General features: G+C 44.8%; 2 protein-coding genes and 1 long non-coding RNA gene across 6 annotated transcripts in view; 2 read left to right on the plus strand and 1 right to left on the minus strand.

Moving 5' to 3' along the window:
- znf276 (zinc finger protein 276) overlaps positions 1-6,616 on the plus strand; it is a 28,699-nt gene extending 22,083 nt beyond the window's left edge. The window contains exons 11-12 of the mRNA XM_061772803.1: positions 1-2; positions 1,557-6,616. The exon at positions 1-2 is cut by the window's left edge and continues 81 nt beyond it. Coding sequence (XP_061628787.1) covers positions 1-2; positions 1,557-1,833 — 279 coding nt within the window. The 3' untranslated portion in view covers positions 1,834-6,616. The remainder of the gene's footprint in view (positions 3-1,556) is intronic.
- Positions 5,187-15,932, minus strand: part of LOC133477634 (Fanconi anemia group A protein) — a 61,217-nt gene continuing 50,471 nt past the window's right edge. For 2 of the 4 annotated variants that reach the window (XM_061772590.1, XM_061772589.1), the window contains 6 exons: positions 13,092-13,154; positions 6,250-6,343; positions 5,930-6,011; positions 5,664-5,808; positions 5,487-5,585; positions 5,187-5,403 (listed from right to left, as the gene is read on the minus strand). In XM_061772590.1, the coding sequence (XP_061628574.1) occupies positions 5,317-5,403; positions 5,487-5,585; positions 5,664-5,808; positions 5,930-6,011; positions 6,250-6,343; positions 13,092-13,154 (570 nt within the window). In that variant the 3' untranslated portion in view covers positions 5,187-5,316. Of the gene's footprint in view, positions 5,404-5,486; positions 5,586-5,663; positions 5,809-5,929; positions 6,012-6,249; positions 6,344-7,538; positions 8,805-13,091; positions 13,155-15,932 lie in introns of those variants that run through there. The other 2 variants (XR_009788433.1, XM_061772592.1) reach the window with 2 other exon arrangements.
- LOC133477636 (uncharacterized) lies at positions 8,726-11,357 on the plus strand. Its single transcript, XR_009788435.1, has 2 exons — positions 8,726-8,852; positions 8,929-11,357. It is a non-coding gene; the product is annotated as an uncharacterized LOC133477636 (long non-coding RNA).

The following is a 15,932-nucleotide window of genomic DNA, read 5'->3' on the forward strand; positions in this document are numbered from 1 at the left end:
TGGTACAGATATGTGGATGACACATACAGTAGGTTAAAATCGAAAGTGAAGAAGCCGAGCACATTAACTTTGTGGACAATAAGTTCACACGTGAGAATGTCAAAGACAATAAGTGGCCTTTTTTGGACTGCGATGGCCACATTGGAGGTAACATTTTGGGGCTCACAGAAAATCTACACATACTGATCAATACTCTTTGACTCACACCACCCTCTAGAACACAAACTCGGCATTATCCGTACCCTACAACACAGAGCTGATGACAATTCAACCAGTCCACAGGCCAAGGAGAAAGAGCATAGACACATGAGGGAGGCCTTCAAAACCTGTGGTTGCTCCAGCTGGTTGTTTGCGTAAAGAGCATCTAATTCCAGAACGGACAAGAGTGACGGAACCATATTGTCATTCCGTATGTATCGGGTCTCTCTGAGAAACTCAGAAGGATTTTTCAACCAAGACAACATTCCGGTACAATTCAAAACTGGTAACTGCCTGAGACAAAGGCAGGTATACCACAAAGACCAGACAGCCCATACTCAGAAAAGCAATCTGGTGAATGCGGTCAAGTGCAATGAGGAATTCACACACACATACATTGTGAAAACCAAACAACCCCTGAACAGATGCATGACACAAACACAGACGGCCAAACTCCTCAGGCAGAGACTCAACCATCTACCTGCACCTCCAAGAAAAACAGCACTCTTTTGAGGACACAAATGGGCATATTCTGGATAGGGAAGAGAGATGATTTGAGAGAGGCCATCTACATGAAGCTGGAAAGACCATCGCTTAACAAAGAAGCCAAAGCCATATATTAACAAAACCAAGAAACGCAGCCGATTTCTTTGGGCCCGAGCTCATCTTAGCTACACTGACGCACAGTGGAAACGTGTGCTAGTCTGACGAGTTCACATTTCAAACTGGTTTTGTTAATCATGGACATTGTGAGAGTTAAAGGACCATCTGGATTGTCATCAGCGCAAAGTCCAAAAGCCAGCATCTGGGATGGTATGTTGTGGTATGGGGTGTTTTAGTGCCCATGGCATGGGTAACCATAAATGTTTGGAGCAACATATGCTGCCATCCAAGCAAGGTTTTTTTTCAGGCACATCGCTGCTTATTTCAGCAAGACCTCGCTCGACCTAACAACCGAAAAGGACAAAAATAAATAAATAAATTTAAAAGGAAAGGTGATATAACACAGTGGTAAACGTGCCCCTGTCCCAGCATTTTTGGAACATGTTGCAGGCATCAAATTCAAAATGAGAGCGAGTTTATCAGTTTGAACATTAAAATATCTTGACTTTGTAGTGCATTTAATCGAATAAGGGTTGAAACGGATTTGCAAATCATTTTATTTTGTTTTTATTTACATTTCACATGACATCCAAACTTCACTACAATTGGGGTTTGTATATTTTAGATAGAGAATTCGAATTTTTGGGTAAATGGAACTGTAATGATAGGGAATTAGATTTTTTGGGTAAATGGAACTGTAATGTTGTTGTTATGTTTCTGTAAAAGTACCCTATTGAACGAATGTTTTCTTACAGGTGTGAGGTTTGTGGCTTCCAGTGCCGTCAGCGGGCGTCACTGAAATATCACATGACGAAACACAAGGCAGAGGCTGACCTGGATTTTGCCTGCTTGGTATGCAGCAAGCGCTTTGAGAAGGCCCATAATCTCAATGTTCACATGTCTATGGTCCACCCACTGACTCAAACCAAGATACAGAAAGGAGGCAACAAGCAGAAGCCACACGCTGCATTCTCCAACCTGCACAACATCTTAATGAGCGGAGAAGCTATGCCACAAGAACAAGACAGATGATGTCAGGAAGACTTGGAACTCGTGATCTGACTCATGGTGCCGCTCTAAAACATCCAATGTCTATTTGCCTTTACTATAATTTTCCAACCACATACAGTAATCCCTCGCTATATCGTGGTTCACGTTGCGGATTCAGTGCATTTTAATACGTCAGTGTAGTGCAGTCACTCGCACATTCTGATAGCTTAATTGGCTAAATGATTTTAATGTGGCAGCAATGACTCACATTGGGTTGGGCTATTATTAGCAAAAATGAAACCTTACTGAGTAATCTCAGCACGTAAATTTGGTAAGTAACCAAATTGCTTAACGATACAAAGAACATGACTGGAAAGCCAGTGTTTAAAACACAAGCCACTGTCAGAGTTTTATGAAGTAATTCACAAATTACCAACCTTAGCCCAATGAACAATTAATACCCAAACATTGCAAAATCGACAGAAACAAATGCAAGAACATTAAGCTGTTTCTTCTACAACTGTAGTACTATAGTTAAAAACATCACCGCAATGAGTTCTGGGTTCCCATACTGCTTTTTTCGCTAACTACATTGGCAGGACCGTCCGTCAGTATGAGGAACTGTGCCAATGCTGAAGGCAGGAAATTGCCTCCTACTGCTTGGGCTATTGGTTGCGCCATTCAAGTCGAGCACACCTGCGTGTGCATGTCCTTGTGTTGTGTGTGGATGTTGACCTCAAGTGGGCCAAAAAAAATACCTTCACCTCTCTAAAGTATCACATATTGGCTTTGAAATGCATATATGAAACTTAGACATTTATTCATCCATCCATCCATTTTCTTCCGCTTATCACCAGCTACTTTGTCCCTCTTCCGGGGGGATCCCGAGGTATACCCAGGCCAGCCGAGGGATGTAGTCTCTCCAGCGTGTAGTGCATTGTCCGTGGGGCCTCCTACCGTTGGGAGGTGTCCGGAAACCCTCACCAACTCATTCTGTCCACCTGTATCCGCGATCTTGTTCTTTCGGTCACGAGCCAGAGCTCATGACCAGAGGTGAGGGTAGGAACGTAGATGGACCAGTAAATCGATAGCTTCGCCTTTAGGCTGAGCTCCTTCTTCACCACGACAGACCAATACAGAGTCTGCATTACTGCAGACGCTGCAACAATCCACCTGTCGATCTTCAGCTCCATTCTTCCCTCACTCATGAACAAGACCTAGAGATACTGTAAATCCTCCATTTGGAGCAGGATCTCTTCCCCGACACAGAGAGAGCACTCCTGCCTTTTCCGACTGAGGACCATGGTCTCAGATTTGGAGGAGCTGATTTTCATTCCAGCCGCTCCACACTCGGCTGTGAACCACTCCAGCAAGAGTTGAAGATCACGGCTTGATGAAACCATCAGAACCACATCTGCAAAAAGCAGCGACAAGATACTGATACCGGACCCCGTCAACACCTCAGCTGCGCCTAGAAATTCTGTCCATAAAGGTAATGAACAGAATCAGTAACAAAGAGCAGCCTTGGCGAAATATAACCCTCACTGGAAACGAATCCAACTTGCTGCCACCAATGCAGACCAAGCTCTGACACCAGTCATACACAGACCGAACAGCCCTTATCAAGCCCATACACCCGAAGCAACCCCCATTGAAAACCCCGAGGGAATGCCTTCTTCAAGTCCACAAAGCACATGTAGACTGGTTGGGCAAACTCCCATGAACCCTCGAGGACCCTGTTGAGGTTCCACGGCCAGGACGTAAACCACACTGTTACTCCTGAATCTGAGATTCAACTTCCCGATGGACCCTCCTCTCCAGAACCCCTGAATAGACCTTACCAGGGAGACTGAGGAGTGTGATTCTCCCTATAGTTGGAACACACCCTCCAGTCCCCCTTCTTAAAAGGGGTACCACAACCCTGGTCTGCCAATCAAGAGGAACTGTCCCCGATGTCCACGCGACATTTCAGAGGCCTGTCAACCAGGACAGCACCATCCAGAGCTTTCAGGAACTCCCCCAGGGCCCTGCCACCGAGGAGCTTTTTAACCACCTCGGTGACCTCAACCCCAGAGATAGGAGAACCTGCCTCAGAGTCCCCAGACACTGCTTCCTCATGAGAAGGCGTGTCAGTGGAATTGAGGAGTTCTTCGACGTGTTCGGCCCACCAATTCACAACTTCCAGAGTTGAGGTCAGCAGCACTCTGCCCCACCAGACACCGTGTTGACAGTGCACTTGCTTCCCCCTCCTGAGACTTAAGATGGTGGCCCACAATTTCCTCGAAGCTGTCCGAAAGTCATTCTCTATGGCCTCACCGAACTCCTCCCACGCCCGAGTTTTTGCCTCAGCGACAACTAAAGCTGCGTTCTGCTTTGCCAGCCGATACCCATCAGCTGCCTCCGGAGTCCCACAGACCAAAAAGGCCTAATTGGACTATAGGACTTCAGCTTGATGGCATCCCTTGGATCCCCTGGTGTCCACCAGTGGGTTCGGGGATTGCCACCACGACAGGCACCCACCACCTTACAGCCACAGCTCCCTCAACAATGGCACTCGGACTCAATGTCCCCCGCTTTCTCTGGGACGTGGTGAAGTTCCGCCGGAGGTGGGAGTTGAAGTTATTTCTGTCAGGGGACTCTGCCAGACGTTTCCAACAGACCCTCACAATACGCTTGGGTCTGCCAGGTCGGACCAGCATCTTCCCCCATCATCGGACCCAACTCACCACCAGGTGGTGATCGGTTGACAGCTCTGCCACATGCGTACGGTGGCAAGTCCGCCGACACGACCACAGTCGATCACCGAACTGCGGCCTAGGCTGTCCTGGTGCCAAGTGCACATGTGTACATAGTGTTCCTTATGAACAAACCATGATGAGTCCAATAACAGGAGACCACTCGGTTTAAGGTGTGTGTGTGGTTCTTCCCAATCACGCCCCTCCAGGGGTCACTGTCATTGCCCATGTGAGCATTGAAGTCCCCCAGACGAATAATAGAGGTGACATTCCACGTGCCTAGAGCTAGCTTCTGTAGCCAGGGATCAGATCGCCATGGTCCTTGACTTCAGCCACCCAGCTCATTGTGCACCTGAGCCCCCCCCTTTTATACATTTATATAATAATAATACTTGGTCGCTACTTTGCAGAGTTCATTTATTGCTGGGTTTCCGGGAACGTAACCCCGGTGATACACCAGGGTTTCCTGTATTCCACTTTTCAAGCTTGTTTACAGCTAAGAAGCAAGCAAGGGTGGCCACGTCCGTGAAGTGGGCGTTGTAGTCGTGTCGTGTTGACTGAGAACAGCTGCATCTGTATGTACTGTCTGTACAAAAATTGGGTAAGTAACGTTGCTTTCTTACTGTTGGAGTGGTTTATTAATCGCCCAAGTAAGTCAAGTGTTTTTATTTTTTTATTTTTTTTTTAAAGTAATTACTGTATTCAAGAACATGGCAGAAAAACATTTGGAACATATTTCATTTATTTTGAGTGAAACTGTTGAGCCAAAGTTGCCTCATCAGAGGAAAGACTACTCTGGAATAATCCTGTGAGGGTCCAAGTGTGTCGACAGAGCTGCTGCCACCTCTGGGTCGAATTCCACACACTGAGACTCCAGCTGCACCAGAACACACAAGCAGAGAGATTAGAACCAGAGGATGAAATCAAAGGAAGGTCTCGATAAGCGTGTTTGTGTTTGACCTGAGCTATGTGCCCGGAAAAGAGAGTGGAAGTGGACGTCTCTGAAATGGCCCTCAGCAGGAAGGTTTTGGTTTGGCTCAGAATCTGCCAAGACTCCGTCTAACATCAGTATCAGATTTAAAGCGAGTGAATTTCATTTGAATTGAGCAGGGCGAATATGGCTCAAGGCTTAGTCACCTGACTTCCAAGGGGTCCAGTGATAGAGGGGCCCGGGCCATCCAGGAGCTGCAGCAGACTGATGTAGCAGGAGACAGCAGTGTTGAGAAAGTCTGGACAACGCACAGCTCTTTGCTGCACCTCAGTGCTCTGCTGAAGCAATAAGCTTAACACACATATGAACAATGTGTTTACTTCAATAGGAATACAGGAGCAACTTACTGTATGTGATACATTTTCTTTAAGGCAGGACTTAGTTAAAGAAACACAGGATTCTAAATGCTAACCTGTAGAAGGCCCACGGCATCAGTTGAGTAAATCGGTCTGATGTCACCAAGGTAACACTCTGGTAAGCACCTTTTTCAGCATCTAGGAAAAGTTTCAATTACACTTAGAACTACCAGATGAGCTCACCAAGAGTGAAATACAGCATAGCAATAAATATTTATAACCATTTATCAGAAATTACCACAAAATGGCATTCAGATGTAATATGTAATACAGTACAAGTAAATGTTACCAATCATGAATCAAACGAACCTCAACTGCTTTCATTTTGTACAAGTAGCTTACATAGTCTTTTTCAACTGAAAGAAAGAAGCTTTACCTTTAGATTTAAAGATAAGTAGCCAGTCAGCACAATCCACCAACACAGTCAGGACTTCTGTGCATACGTTTAAGGCGCTCTGATGGCTACACTCCTAAAGAAACAGAAACTTTACGAACTCGAGAGGAAAGCAGAAAGCAACTTCAATAAACTCTGAGCCTAAACAAGACTTGTGTTGAACAGCATCTGATGTTCACCAGGGTGCGTTGATACTAAAATATAAAAACATCAGACATGAACGCATAGTTTGCTCGGCCATTGACGTATATTGATTCAATACTCGACAATTTTCTTTATATATTTGGAGACTAAAAAGTGACTGGTATTATGAATTAAGCCGAAACAAATTAAATTCAAGTTCTACTCAGCCAACAGAAAGACTTTTTTTTTTGCATCCACACATCCTATCACGTTTCGAATTGGAGCAGAGTGACCAAACATTTGTGCTCAAGGGCCACATTAGATTTTTAAAACGGGCAGATGGGCAAGGACATTTGTACAGGTAAAAATGTTTATTAAAATTGAAAAGTGTATGTCAATATAATTTATTCTAATAATTAAATACTGTGGGGGGGAAAAGTATTCAGTCAGCCAGCAATTGTGCAAGTTCTCCCACTTCAAAAGATGAGAGAGGCCTGTAATCTTCATCATAGGTATACCTCACCTATGAGAGACAAAATAAGAAAAAACAAATCCAGAAAATCCCATTGTCTGATTTTTTTTTAAAAGAATTTATTACCAAATTGTGGTGGAAAAATAAGTATTTGTTCAATAACAAAAGTTCATCTCAATACTTTGTTATATACCCTTTGTTGGCAATGACAGAGGTCAAACGTTTTCTGTAAGTCTTCCCACACTGTTGCTGGTATTTTGGCCCATTCCTCCATGCAGATCTCCTCTTGAGCAGTGATGTTTTGGGGCTGTCGCTGGGCAACACGGACTTTCAACTCCCTCCAAAGATTTTCTATGGGCTTGAGATCTGGAGACCGGTTAGGCCCTTCAAGGACCTTGTAATGCTTCTTACGAAGCCACTCCTTCGTTGCCCGGGCGGTGTGTTTCCTGAAAGACCCAGCCACGTTTCATCTTCAATGCCCTTGCTGATGGAAGGAGGTTTTCACTCAAAATCTCACGATACATGGACCCAATCATTCTTTCCTTTACACGGATCAGTCGTCCTGGTCCCTTTGCAGATTGGCGGCGTAGTGTGTTACTGATGGTAGCCTTTACTTTGACTCGGGTCCCCCCCCCCCTCCCCTCCCATGTGGTTCTGGGATTTTTGCTCACCGTTCTTGTGATTCTTTTTACCCCACGGGGTGAGATCTTGCGTGGCTGCAATCCCCGAACCCGTTGGTGGACACCAGCGGTGAGGGATGACGTCAAGCTGAAGATGGAGTCCTATCGGGCCTTTTTGGCCTGTGGGACTCCTGAGGCAGCTGATGGGTACCGACTGGCCAAGCGGAATGCAGCTTTGGTGGTCGCTGAGGCAAAAACTCGGACATGGGAGGAGTTCGGTGAGGCCATGGAGAACAATTTCCGGATGGCTTCGAAGAGATTCTGGTCCACCATCCGGCGTCTCAGGAGGGGGAAGCAGTGCACCATCAACACTACACTGTATCGTGAGGATGGTGTCATAAACTGCCCTGCAGTACTATTGTCGGAGCCTGGGTGGCACGTTGCGCCCTCTCACCCTCTCTCTCCCCTCCCCTCTCTCTTTCCAGCACCTTCCTCAAGCCGGGCAGCTGTCACCAATCAGCCCTCGTCACCACCTGCATATAAGCCTGCCTGATCCCAGAAATCCAAGCGTGTTTCCCCCGTGTTCCTGATCTACGTCATTCCTGCCGCCAAGCCAGCCGGCTGCCCCCGCCACTGCCTGCCAACGCACCTAGGACCACCTCCGATACCTTCCCTAATAAACTGTTCATCATAACTTATCCGCCTCCGCCTGCTCTTGGGTCTAGATCCTCTCCACTCGTGACAGAAGGGGCACTCCTGACCATGACTTGGGACTTTGTGAGCCGGTGGGGAGAATACTTCGAAGAGCTCCTCAATTCCACCAACACGCCTTCCCATGAGGAAGCAGAGTTTGGGGTCTCTGCGGCAGGCTCTCCTATGTCTGGGGTTGAGGTCACTGAGGTGGTTAAAAAGCTCCTCGCTGGCAAGGAGTTCCTAAAGGCTCTGGCTATTGTGGGGCTGTCCTGGTTGACACACCTCTGCAACATCGAGGATAGTGCCTCTGTATTGGCAGACTGGGGTGATGGTCCCCCTTTTTACGAAGGGGGACCGGAGGGTGTGTTCCAATTACAGGGGGATCACACTCCTCAGCCTCCCTGGTAAGGTTTATTCAGGGGTACTGGAGAGGGTCCGTCGGGAAGTTGAATCTCAGATTCAGGAGGAGCAGTGTGGTTTTCGTCCTGGCCGTGGAACAGTGGACCAGCTCTCGACCCTCGGCAGGGACGTCGAGGGTGCATGGGAGTTCTCCCAACCGACTTGGAGAAGGTGTTCGACAGTGTCCCTCGGGGAGTCCTGTTTGGGGGGGTACGGGGGACCGAACCCCCCTGATACAGGAGAAAAACAATTCAAGGTTACCTGGCCTGTGTTAAAAAGTAATTACTTGTTAAATCATGAATTAATTGTGACTAATCACAATTTTTGGTTAATTTTCACTGCTCACATCCATAGGAAGCGCCATTATTCTCACATGGAGAAATCATGGAAAAGTGGTGAACCTTCTCAGGAGTGGCCGGCCTACAAAGATTACCCCAAGAGAATAGCAATGACTCATCCAGGAGCCCACAAAGGACATCAGGAACACTTTTAAAGAACTGAAGGCCTACCTTGCCTCAGATAAGTCAGTGTTCATGACTCAACAGTAAGGAAGAGACTGGGCAAAAATGGCGTCCAGGGCAGAGTTTAAAGGCAAAAACCACTGCTGAACAAAAGAACATAAAGGCTCACCTAACTTTTGCGAAAACAAAACATCTGAATGATTCCCAAGACTTTTGGGAGAACATTACATGGACTGACGAGATGAAACCTTTTGGAAGGTGTGGGTCTCGTTACATCTGGCATAAACGTAGCACAGCATTTCAGAAAAAGAACATCCGACCAACAGTCAAACGTGGTGGTGGTCTTGGGCTGCTTCCTTGGCAACTTGCTGTGATTGATGGAACCATGAATTCTGCTCTTTGACCGAAAATCCCGAAGGAGAATGTTCAGCCATCAGTTTGTGACCTCAAGCTAAAGTGAACTTGGGTTATGCAATAGCAGGATAATGATCCAAAACACCACAGCAAGTCAACTTCCGAATGGCTTAAAAATAACAAAATGAAGGTTTTGGTGTGGCCTTGTCAAAGTCCGGACTTGAATCCGGTTGAAATGCAGTGGCATGTCCTTAAAACGGCTGTTCGTGCTAGAAAACCCTCATTTCTTCCCTGAATTCAAACAATTGTGCAAGGAAGAGTTGGCCAAAATATCTCCACAGCGATGCGAAAGACTCATTGCCAGTTCTAGAAAACGTTTGATTTCAGTTGCTGCTGCGGATGATGGCCCAACCAGTTATTAGATTTAGGGGCCTGTTACATTTTCACACAGGGTCAGGTGACTTTGAATATATATATTTTTTCCTGCATTAATGAAGTAGCCATTTCAAAACGGCATTTTAAGTCCACTTGGGTTATATTTGTCTGATATTCACATTTGTTTGATGATCTTAAGCATTGAAGTGGGGAAACTATGCAGAAATGTAAGAATTTGAGAAGGGGGGGGGGGGGGGGGGGGCGCAATACTTTTTCACGCACTGAAACGTCTCCTCACTGGGTATTAATAAATACATTTTAATTAACCAATTTTAGAAAAAGCCTAAATGAATGCAGCAAATGTCACAAGACTTAAAAATGTACTGCAAATGCATTGGGTTTAAAGAACAGAGTTTTCACTGCTCACGTCCATAGGGAGAGCCATTATCCTACCCTCTGGCATACTTTGCCCACCCCGTATTAGACTGATCCATAGTCTGAGCAGCAGAATGTGGAATAGGAGTTCCACTGAAACATTTCTACATCAATCACTTGCAATCCCGTTTTGTCAATTTGTCAATGTTTCCTGCAGGTTTGGGCTCAGGGAAGACTGCCGTTACGTTTAACTATGAGGGTGACTATTCTTACTATCCCACACGCTGTTGCTTTTTAATATGCTGTACAGAAAACTCCTGTTCACAAAAAGGCGGTTAACAGACGACATTGCACGCTTTTATTAATCACCCAAGACAACAACAACGACCGTTGCGGTCCGCTCGACCGCACGAGGGTATCCTGTATCCAGCAAAGTCAGGCCTTCAAAATACAAACTAGCGTGCCCGTCCAGCAGGGGACCCAACCGGGGGGACGCCACCCACTCCCCACTCCCCAGGACGGTCCCCAGCCCAACTGAAGCGCACTGACCAGTCCCAAAGGGAGGGGCACCACCCACCTCCCCCCACACTTGGGAAATGATCCAATCAATTATAAATACATCTTTGCCAATGACGTAAGATGAAAGGCAGAACAATTAAAAGCTCTTCCACTAGATGGCAGAAGGTACAAAAAAACATGTTGCCATTCATACAACAAAAGAAAAAGTGTTTTTTCAACTGATTTAGTACAATTTTGCATCGCTGAATCCAAAAATGATATCGGTCCAGGTCAGGTTTTTATGCCAATTTTTTAACAGTTTATGAAGCAGAACGTAAATTTAAAAGTAGACATTGATTAAAGTAAGTACCTGTAAATTGTATCTTATGTCATCATTGTTCAGAATTCAGGGCATGAACTTCCATTTATTTGGCGAAAATACCTGTACATCCAAACAAAAACATGGCCATAGTTCAAAAAGTTGACCTGCTTGAGCAAAACCAACATAATATTTGGATTCAGCACATTTTAATTGTCCGAAATCAGCTCCAAAAAAATCTTCCAATCAATTTGTTGTTGACCAGTGTAATAAGTCTTGGCTTCCTGCGAGTGTATCAGCCTAGTGTGGCATTATATAGGCCCACATTTCACACCGAGTACAAGGCCTGTCACAATAATTACTATGTTGACTTGTCGTTCAATAAATAAAATGGGCACCAACTCCAGAAATGATCATTGTTGTGGTGTCGGCTCATGGAAACCGGAGGCCGGCGTGGGCTCCATCCAATACTCCACAGCCTCGGTCCATGTGCCATGGTCCGTCTTTTATTGTTTGACTGAGCGGTGTCTATAATCTTATTCCAAGTTTTGCACTGAAGTTAAAACATACTTTTGTTCGCCGCCGCCGTTGGACACGAGCACATCTTCGTTGCGCATTCTTCGTTGGTTTTTGCCGCTTGTTCTTCGGGGTCGGCAGACGAGGCATTGAAACTGGGAACCAACTTTTTTTAATTTCTACGATTCCGGGAGAACCGGAACATTAGTCCCGGTTCCAAACGGTTCTCGATTCTCGATGCCCAACCCTAATGGTAGCTCAATTGAAGACTCTAAATTGCCCGTAGGTGTGAATGTGAATAATGTTTGTCTGTATGTGCCCTGCAATTGGCTGTCGACCAGTTTAGGGCGTACCCCGCCTCTCGCCCAGAGTTAGCCGAGATAGGCGCCAGCGCGCCCGCAACCCTATTGAGTGACCTGCTAATATTGAGTAACCCTCCCAACCCTGTTTATAGCATAGACATATGAAGATATGTCCAAAGTTAAAAAGCCCCGACTCTTTTAAAGAGGACTGTATGGGAAAACAAACTACTGAATCATTCAAATAAAGTAAAAGAATTGCAGTAGTATTGATTTAACCAAGTTCTCTTTGGGACTATCCTTTTAAAGAGGTAAATTGGTTTGTTTTGCTTGGAAGTACATTACAAAATAGTGTGAATAATCATCTGTCATAAACTTTTATATGGTGGTGGTAGACTTATGCAATCGTTTTTAAATGTACGTCAATCATATGGTTGTGGTAATGCTAAAACACAAATGGTTTTCCCGGGGGGAGGTTAGGGTTTGGAGCCCTCACTATACCTCTGAGTCAAACAAATGATCTCATAAAAGTCTTTTCTTTTTTTTTTTTTTAAATGAATCGACCTGTTTTGCCTGTCAACATTTTGTTCACAGTCAAATATTTAGCAAATATATCTCGAGTCACTGTCAAAGTGAATTTCATGCGAAACTATGATATGCCATGGCCATGCTGTGTACCTCCTCAGAAAAGGGTGCCGCTGCGGCCAACTGAAAAAGTTGCTCGCGTCAGTGCTACTTAGTTCAAGTTAGTGTAGGGCCCTGCCAAGTACCAAGTCAAAAAAAGGGTTTGCTCCACAAGTACCACTATCCCCACCCACATTAAAATACAGTAGCATAGTAGGTCTGTTCATCAAAAACAAGACAGAGGTTTTATTCCTAAAAAGTCGATTTCATGTGATTGTAAGCCACCGTGATATTATGCAGTTTTAACATGAGCGCAGGGGGGAAAAAAAAAAAAAAAAAACAGTACTCTGATCATTGAATTAAAATGCATTGGGCACAAAAGTTAAATACACGACCTAAATAAATGTTCAAAAAGAAACTGTTCTTCAGGATTAAAAGCAAATGTATTTAACTTTTCAAGTTGAATACAACTAAAGTGTACGTAGAGATGCTTTCACGTACCACACCTAGACAATGTAAACTTTAGGCGCACGATGACATCCTCAGGTCGTGTGGATGTTATTTTAGGGAGCTCCACATTTGGAGCAGATTCATTACTATTTTTACAACGCTGCGGAAAGCCTAGTCTAAAGCCTGTCTAGTACAGAACTGTGTGGTTCTGTGGAGGACATCTACGTTTGAACAAGTGTGACTCACCTGAGGAAAGAGGAGGGCTGACAGGTATTTGTTCACACACAGGAAAAGTAAGAAAACTAAAACCTGAAACAAGAAATAATTATTGAAGAGACAATCTTCAGGTGTTTTACTTAAGCTAGGGATGTCCCGATCCAACTTTGACCCGCGCCTGCGTGGCTTTTCTCCGAGCACTCGGGTTTCCTCGCACATCCCAAAAACACGCATGAATGGGAGACTCTAAATTGCCCGTAGGTGAGAATGTAAGTTGTAAGAATGCTTGTTTGTTTGTATGTGCCCTGCAATGTAACCCGCCTCCCGCCCGAAGATAGCTGGGATTGGCTCCAGCACACCCGCGAAGCGCGACAGAAAATGGATGGAAGTGCAAAATAAAAATTCCAGTTCAGTTCAGTTCTTTTTTACCGTCAGTATACAGTAGTGTGAAAATGGGTTTGCCCCCTCCCTGGTTCTTTAGTTTTTTTACGATTGTCACACTTCAACTGAGCAAAATGATCAAATACTACATCTAAAGCCAACCGGGAATAACGATTACCATGGAGAGAAAACGCTTCAGCAGCCGAAACCATCAACGAGCTATGTTGACTCAATACCATCTGACTTTTTCAAAGTTACTGCGAAGTCTGCGCTAGCTGATTTGCAGCAAATAATCAATGGCTCACTTCAGTCAGGCGAGTTTCCGAAAGCTCTTCAAAGTAGCCGCCATTCTAAAAAATAGAACACTGGACGCTTCCATGGTAGCAAGCTATAGACCCGTCTCAAATCTCCCTTTCAGAGCCATGATTGTTGAGAAGGTTAGTTTTAAGCAACTCAGCAATTTCTTGAACTTCAATGGAATTTTTGACAGATTTCAATCAGGTTTCCGAAAATCGTCGCAGTACAGAATCTGCTCTTATCAAAGTGCCAAATGATCTAAGGTTGAATACCGACTCGGGAAACGTGTCAATTCTGGTCTTGTTGGATCTCGGTGCGGCTTTTGATACGGTAGATCCTAACATACTGCTGAACAGGTTGGAAACGTGGGTAGGACTAAATGGAGCAGTCCTTAAATGGGTTCAGGTCCTACCTGGAGGAAAGGAGTTCTTTTGTAACCACTGGAAGTGTTCAATCTCCTCAACTGGCAATGACCTTGGGTTGTCCAGTTCTTGGACCCCTCCTGTTCAGCCTGTATATGCTACCCTTGGGTCAAATTCTATCATAGCTAAGCAGATGACACACAGTTATATCTAGCAGTGTCTCCAGATGACTACAGTTCAATTGAGGTGTTGTGTCACTTTCTAAAACCGATAAATAACTGGATGAGCCAAAATCTTCTGCAATTAAACCGCAACAAAAGCACTGCTGCTAGTAAATACCTGGAGTCACTCGCTTTAAAAACAAAAGACCAAGTCTAAAACCTTGGTGTACTGATAGATTCCGACCTGAATTTAAACAGTCATATCAAATCAATTAGTAAAACTGCCTTCTACCATCTGAAGAACATATCCAGAGTGAAGGCTTGCATGTGCCAAGCAGACCAGGAGAAGCTCATCCATCCTTTTAGCTCAAGTAGACTGGACTAATGTCACGGTCTTCTGACCGGACTCCCCCAAAAGAGCGTTAAACATCTCCGCCTCATTCAGAATGCTGCAGCTCGGGTTCTGACCAGAACAAAGAGGTCAGAGCATTTTACTCCAATTCTAAAGTCTTTACACTGGCTCCCAGTCATCTTTAGAATATTTTCAAAGGTCTGATATTGGCCTATAAATCACTAAATGGTTTAGGTCCTGAATACATGGAAGAAATGCTAATGGTATTTAAACCCAGTAGGGCTCTGAGACTCAGACTACAGACTCGGGTCAAATAGTGGAGCACAGAGTCCAAAGCAAATCTGGTGAAGCAGCATTTAGCTGTTATGCTGCACACAAATGGAACAAGTTGCCAACAGAAGTGACGTCAGCCCCAAGTGGGCATGTTTTGAAGTCCAGGTTCAAAACTTCTTATTCCTCATGCTTTTTAGAGCATTTTCACTTTTCAATGATATTTCTTGCACTGTACGCTGTTTTAATTGTACTTTTATTTGAAAACAAAGTACAGTGGCGAACCGTCCCAGGAGTGGCCAGCCGACCAAAAGTACCCCAAGAGTGCAGAGACGACTCATCCAAGAGGTCACAAAAGATCCCACAACAACATCCAAAGAACTGCAGGCCTCACTTGCCTCAGTTAATGTCAGTGTCAATGACTCAACCATAAAAAAGAGACAAGGCCAGAATGGCCTGCATGGCAGAGTTCCAAGATGAAAACCATCGCGGAGCAAAAAGAACATGAAGGCTCATCGCAATTTTGCCAGAAGATATCTTGATCATCTTTTGAAAAATTACTCTGCGGTCTGACGAGACAAAAGTTGAACTTTTTGGAAGGTGTGTGTCCCATTACATCTGGCGTGAAAGTAACACCGCATTTCAGAAAAAGAACATATCAACAGTAAAATACGGTGGTGGTAGTGTGATGGATGGTCTGGGGATGTTTTGCTACTTCAGGACCTGGAAGACTTGCTGTTAACAATGAATTCTGCTGTTTGTGACCTCGAGCTGAAACGAACTTGGATGCTGTCGCAGGACAATGATACAAAAAAATACCAGCGTGTCCACCTCTGAATGGTTGAAAAAAAAAAAAAATACAAATAAATAAAGACTTTAAAGTGGGCTAGTCAAAGCCCAGACCTGAATCTTATTGAGATGCTGTGGCATGACCTTAAAAAGGCGGTTCATGCTTAAAAACCTGAATGACAACAATTCTGCAAAGATGAGAGGGCCAAAATTCCTCCAAAGAACTGCAAGCGACTCATTGCAAGTTATCACAAACGCT

Source organism: Phyllopteryx taeniolatus, chromosome 5, assembly GCF_024500385.1.
Source record: "Phyllopteryx taeniolatus isolate TA_2022b chromosome 5, UOR_Ptae_1.2, whole genome shotgun sequence".
NCBI lineage: Eukaryota > Metazoa > Chordata > Actinopteri > Syngnathiformes > Syngnathidae > Phyllopteryx > Phyllopteryx taeniolatus.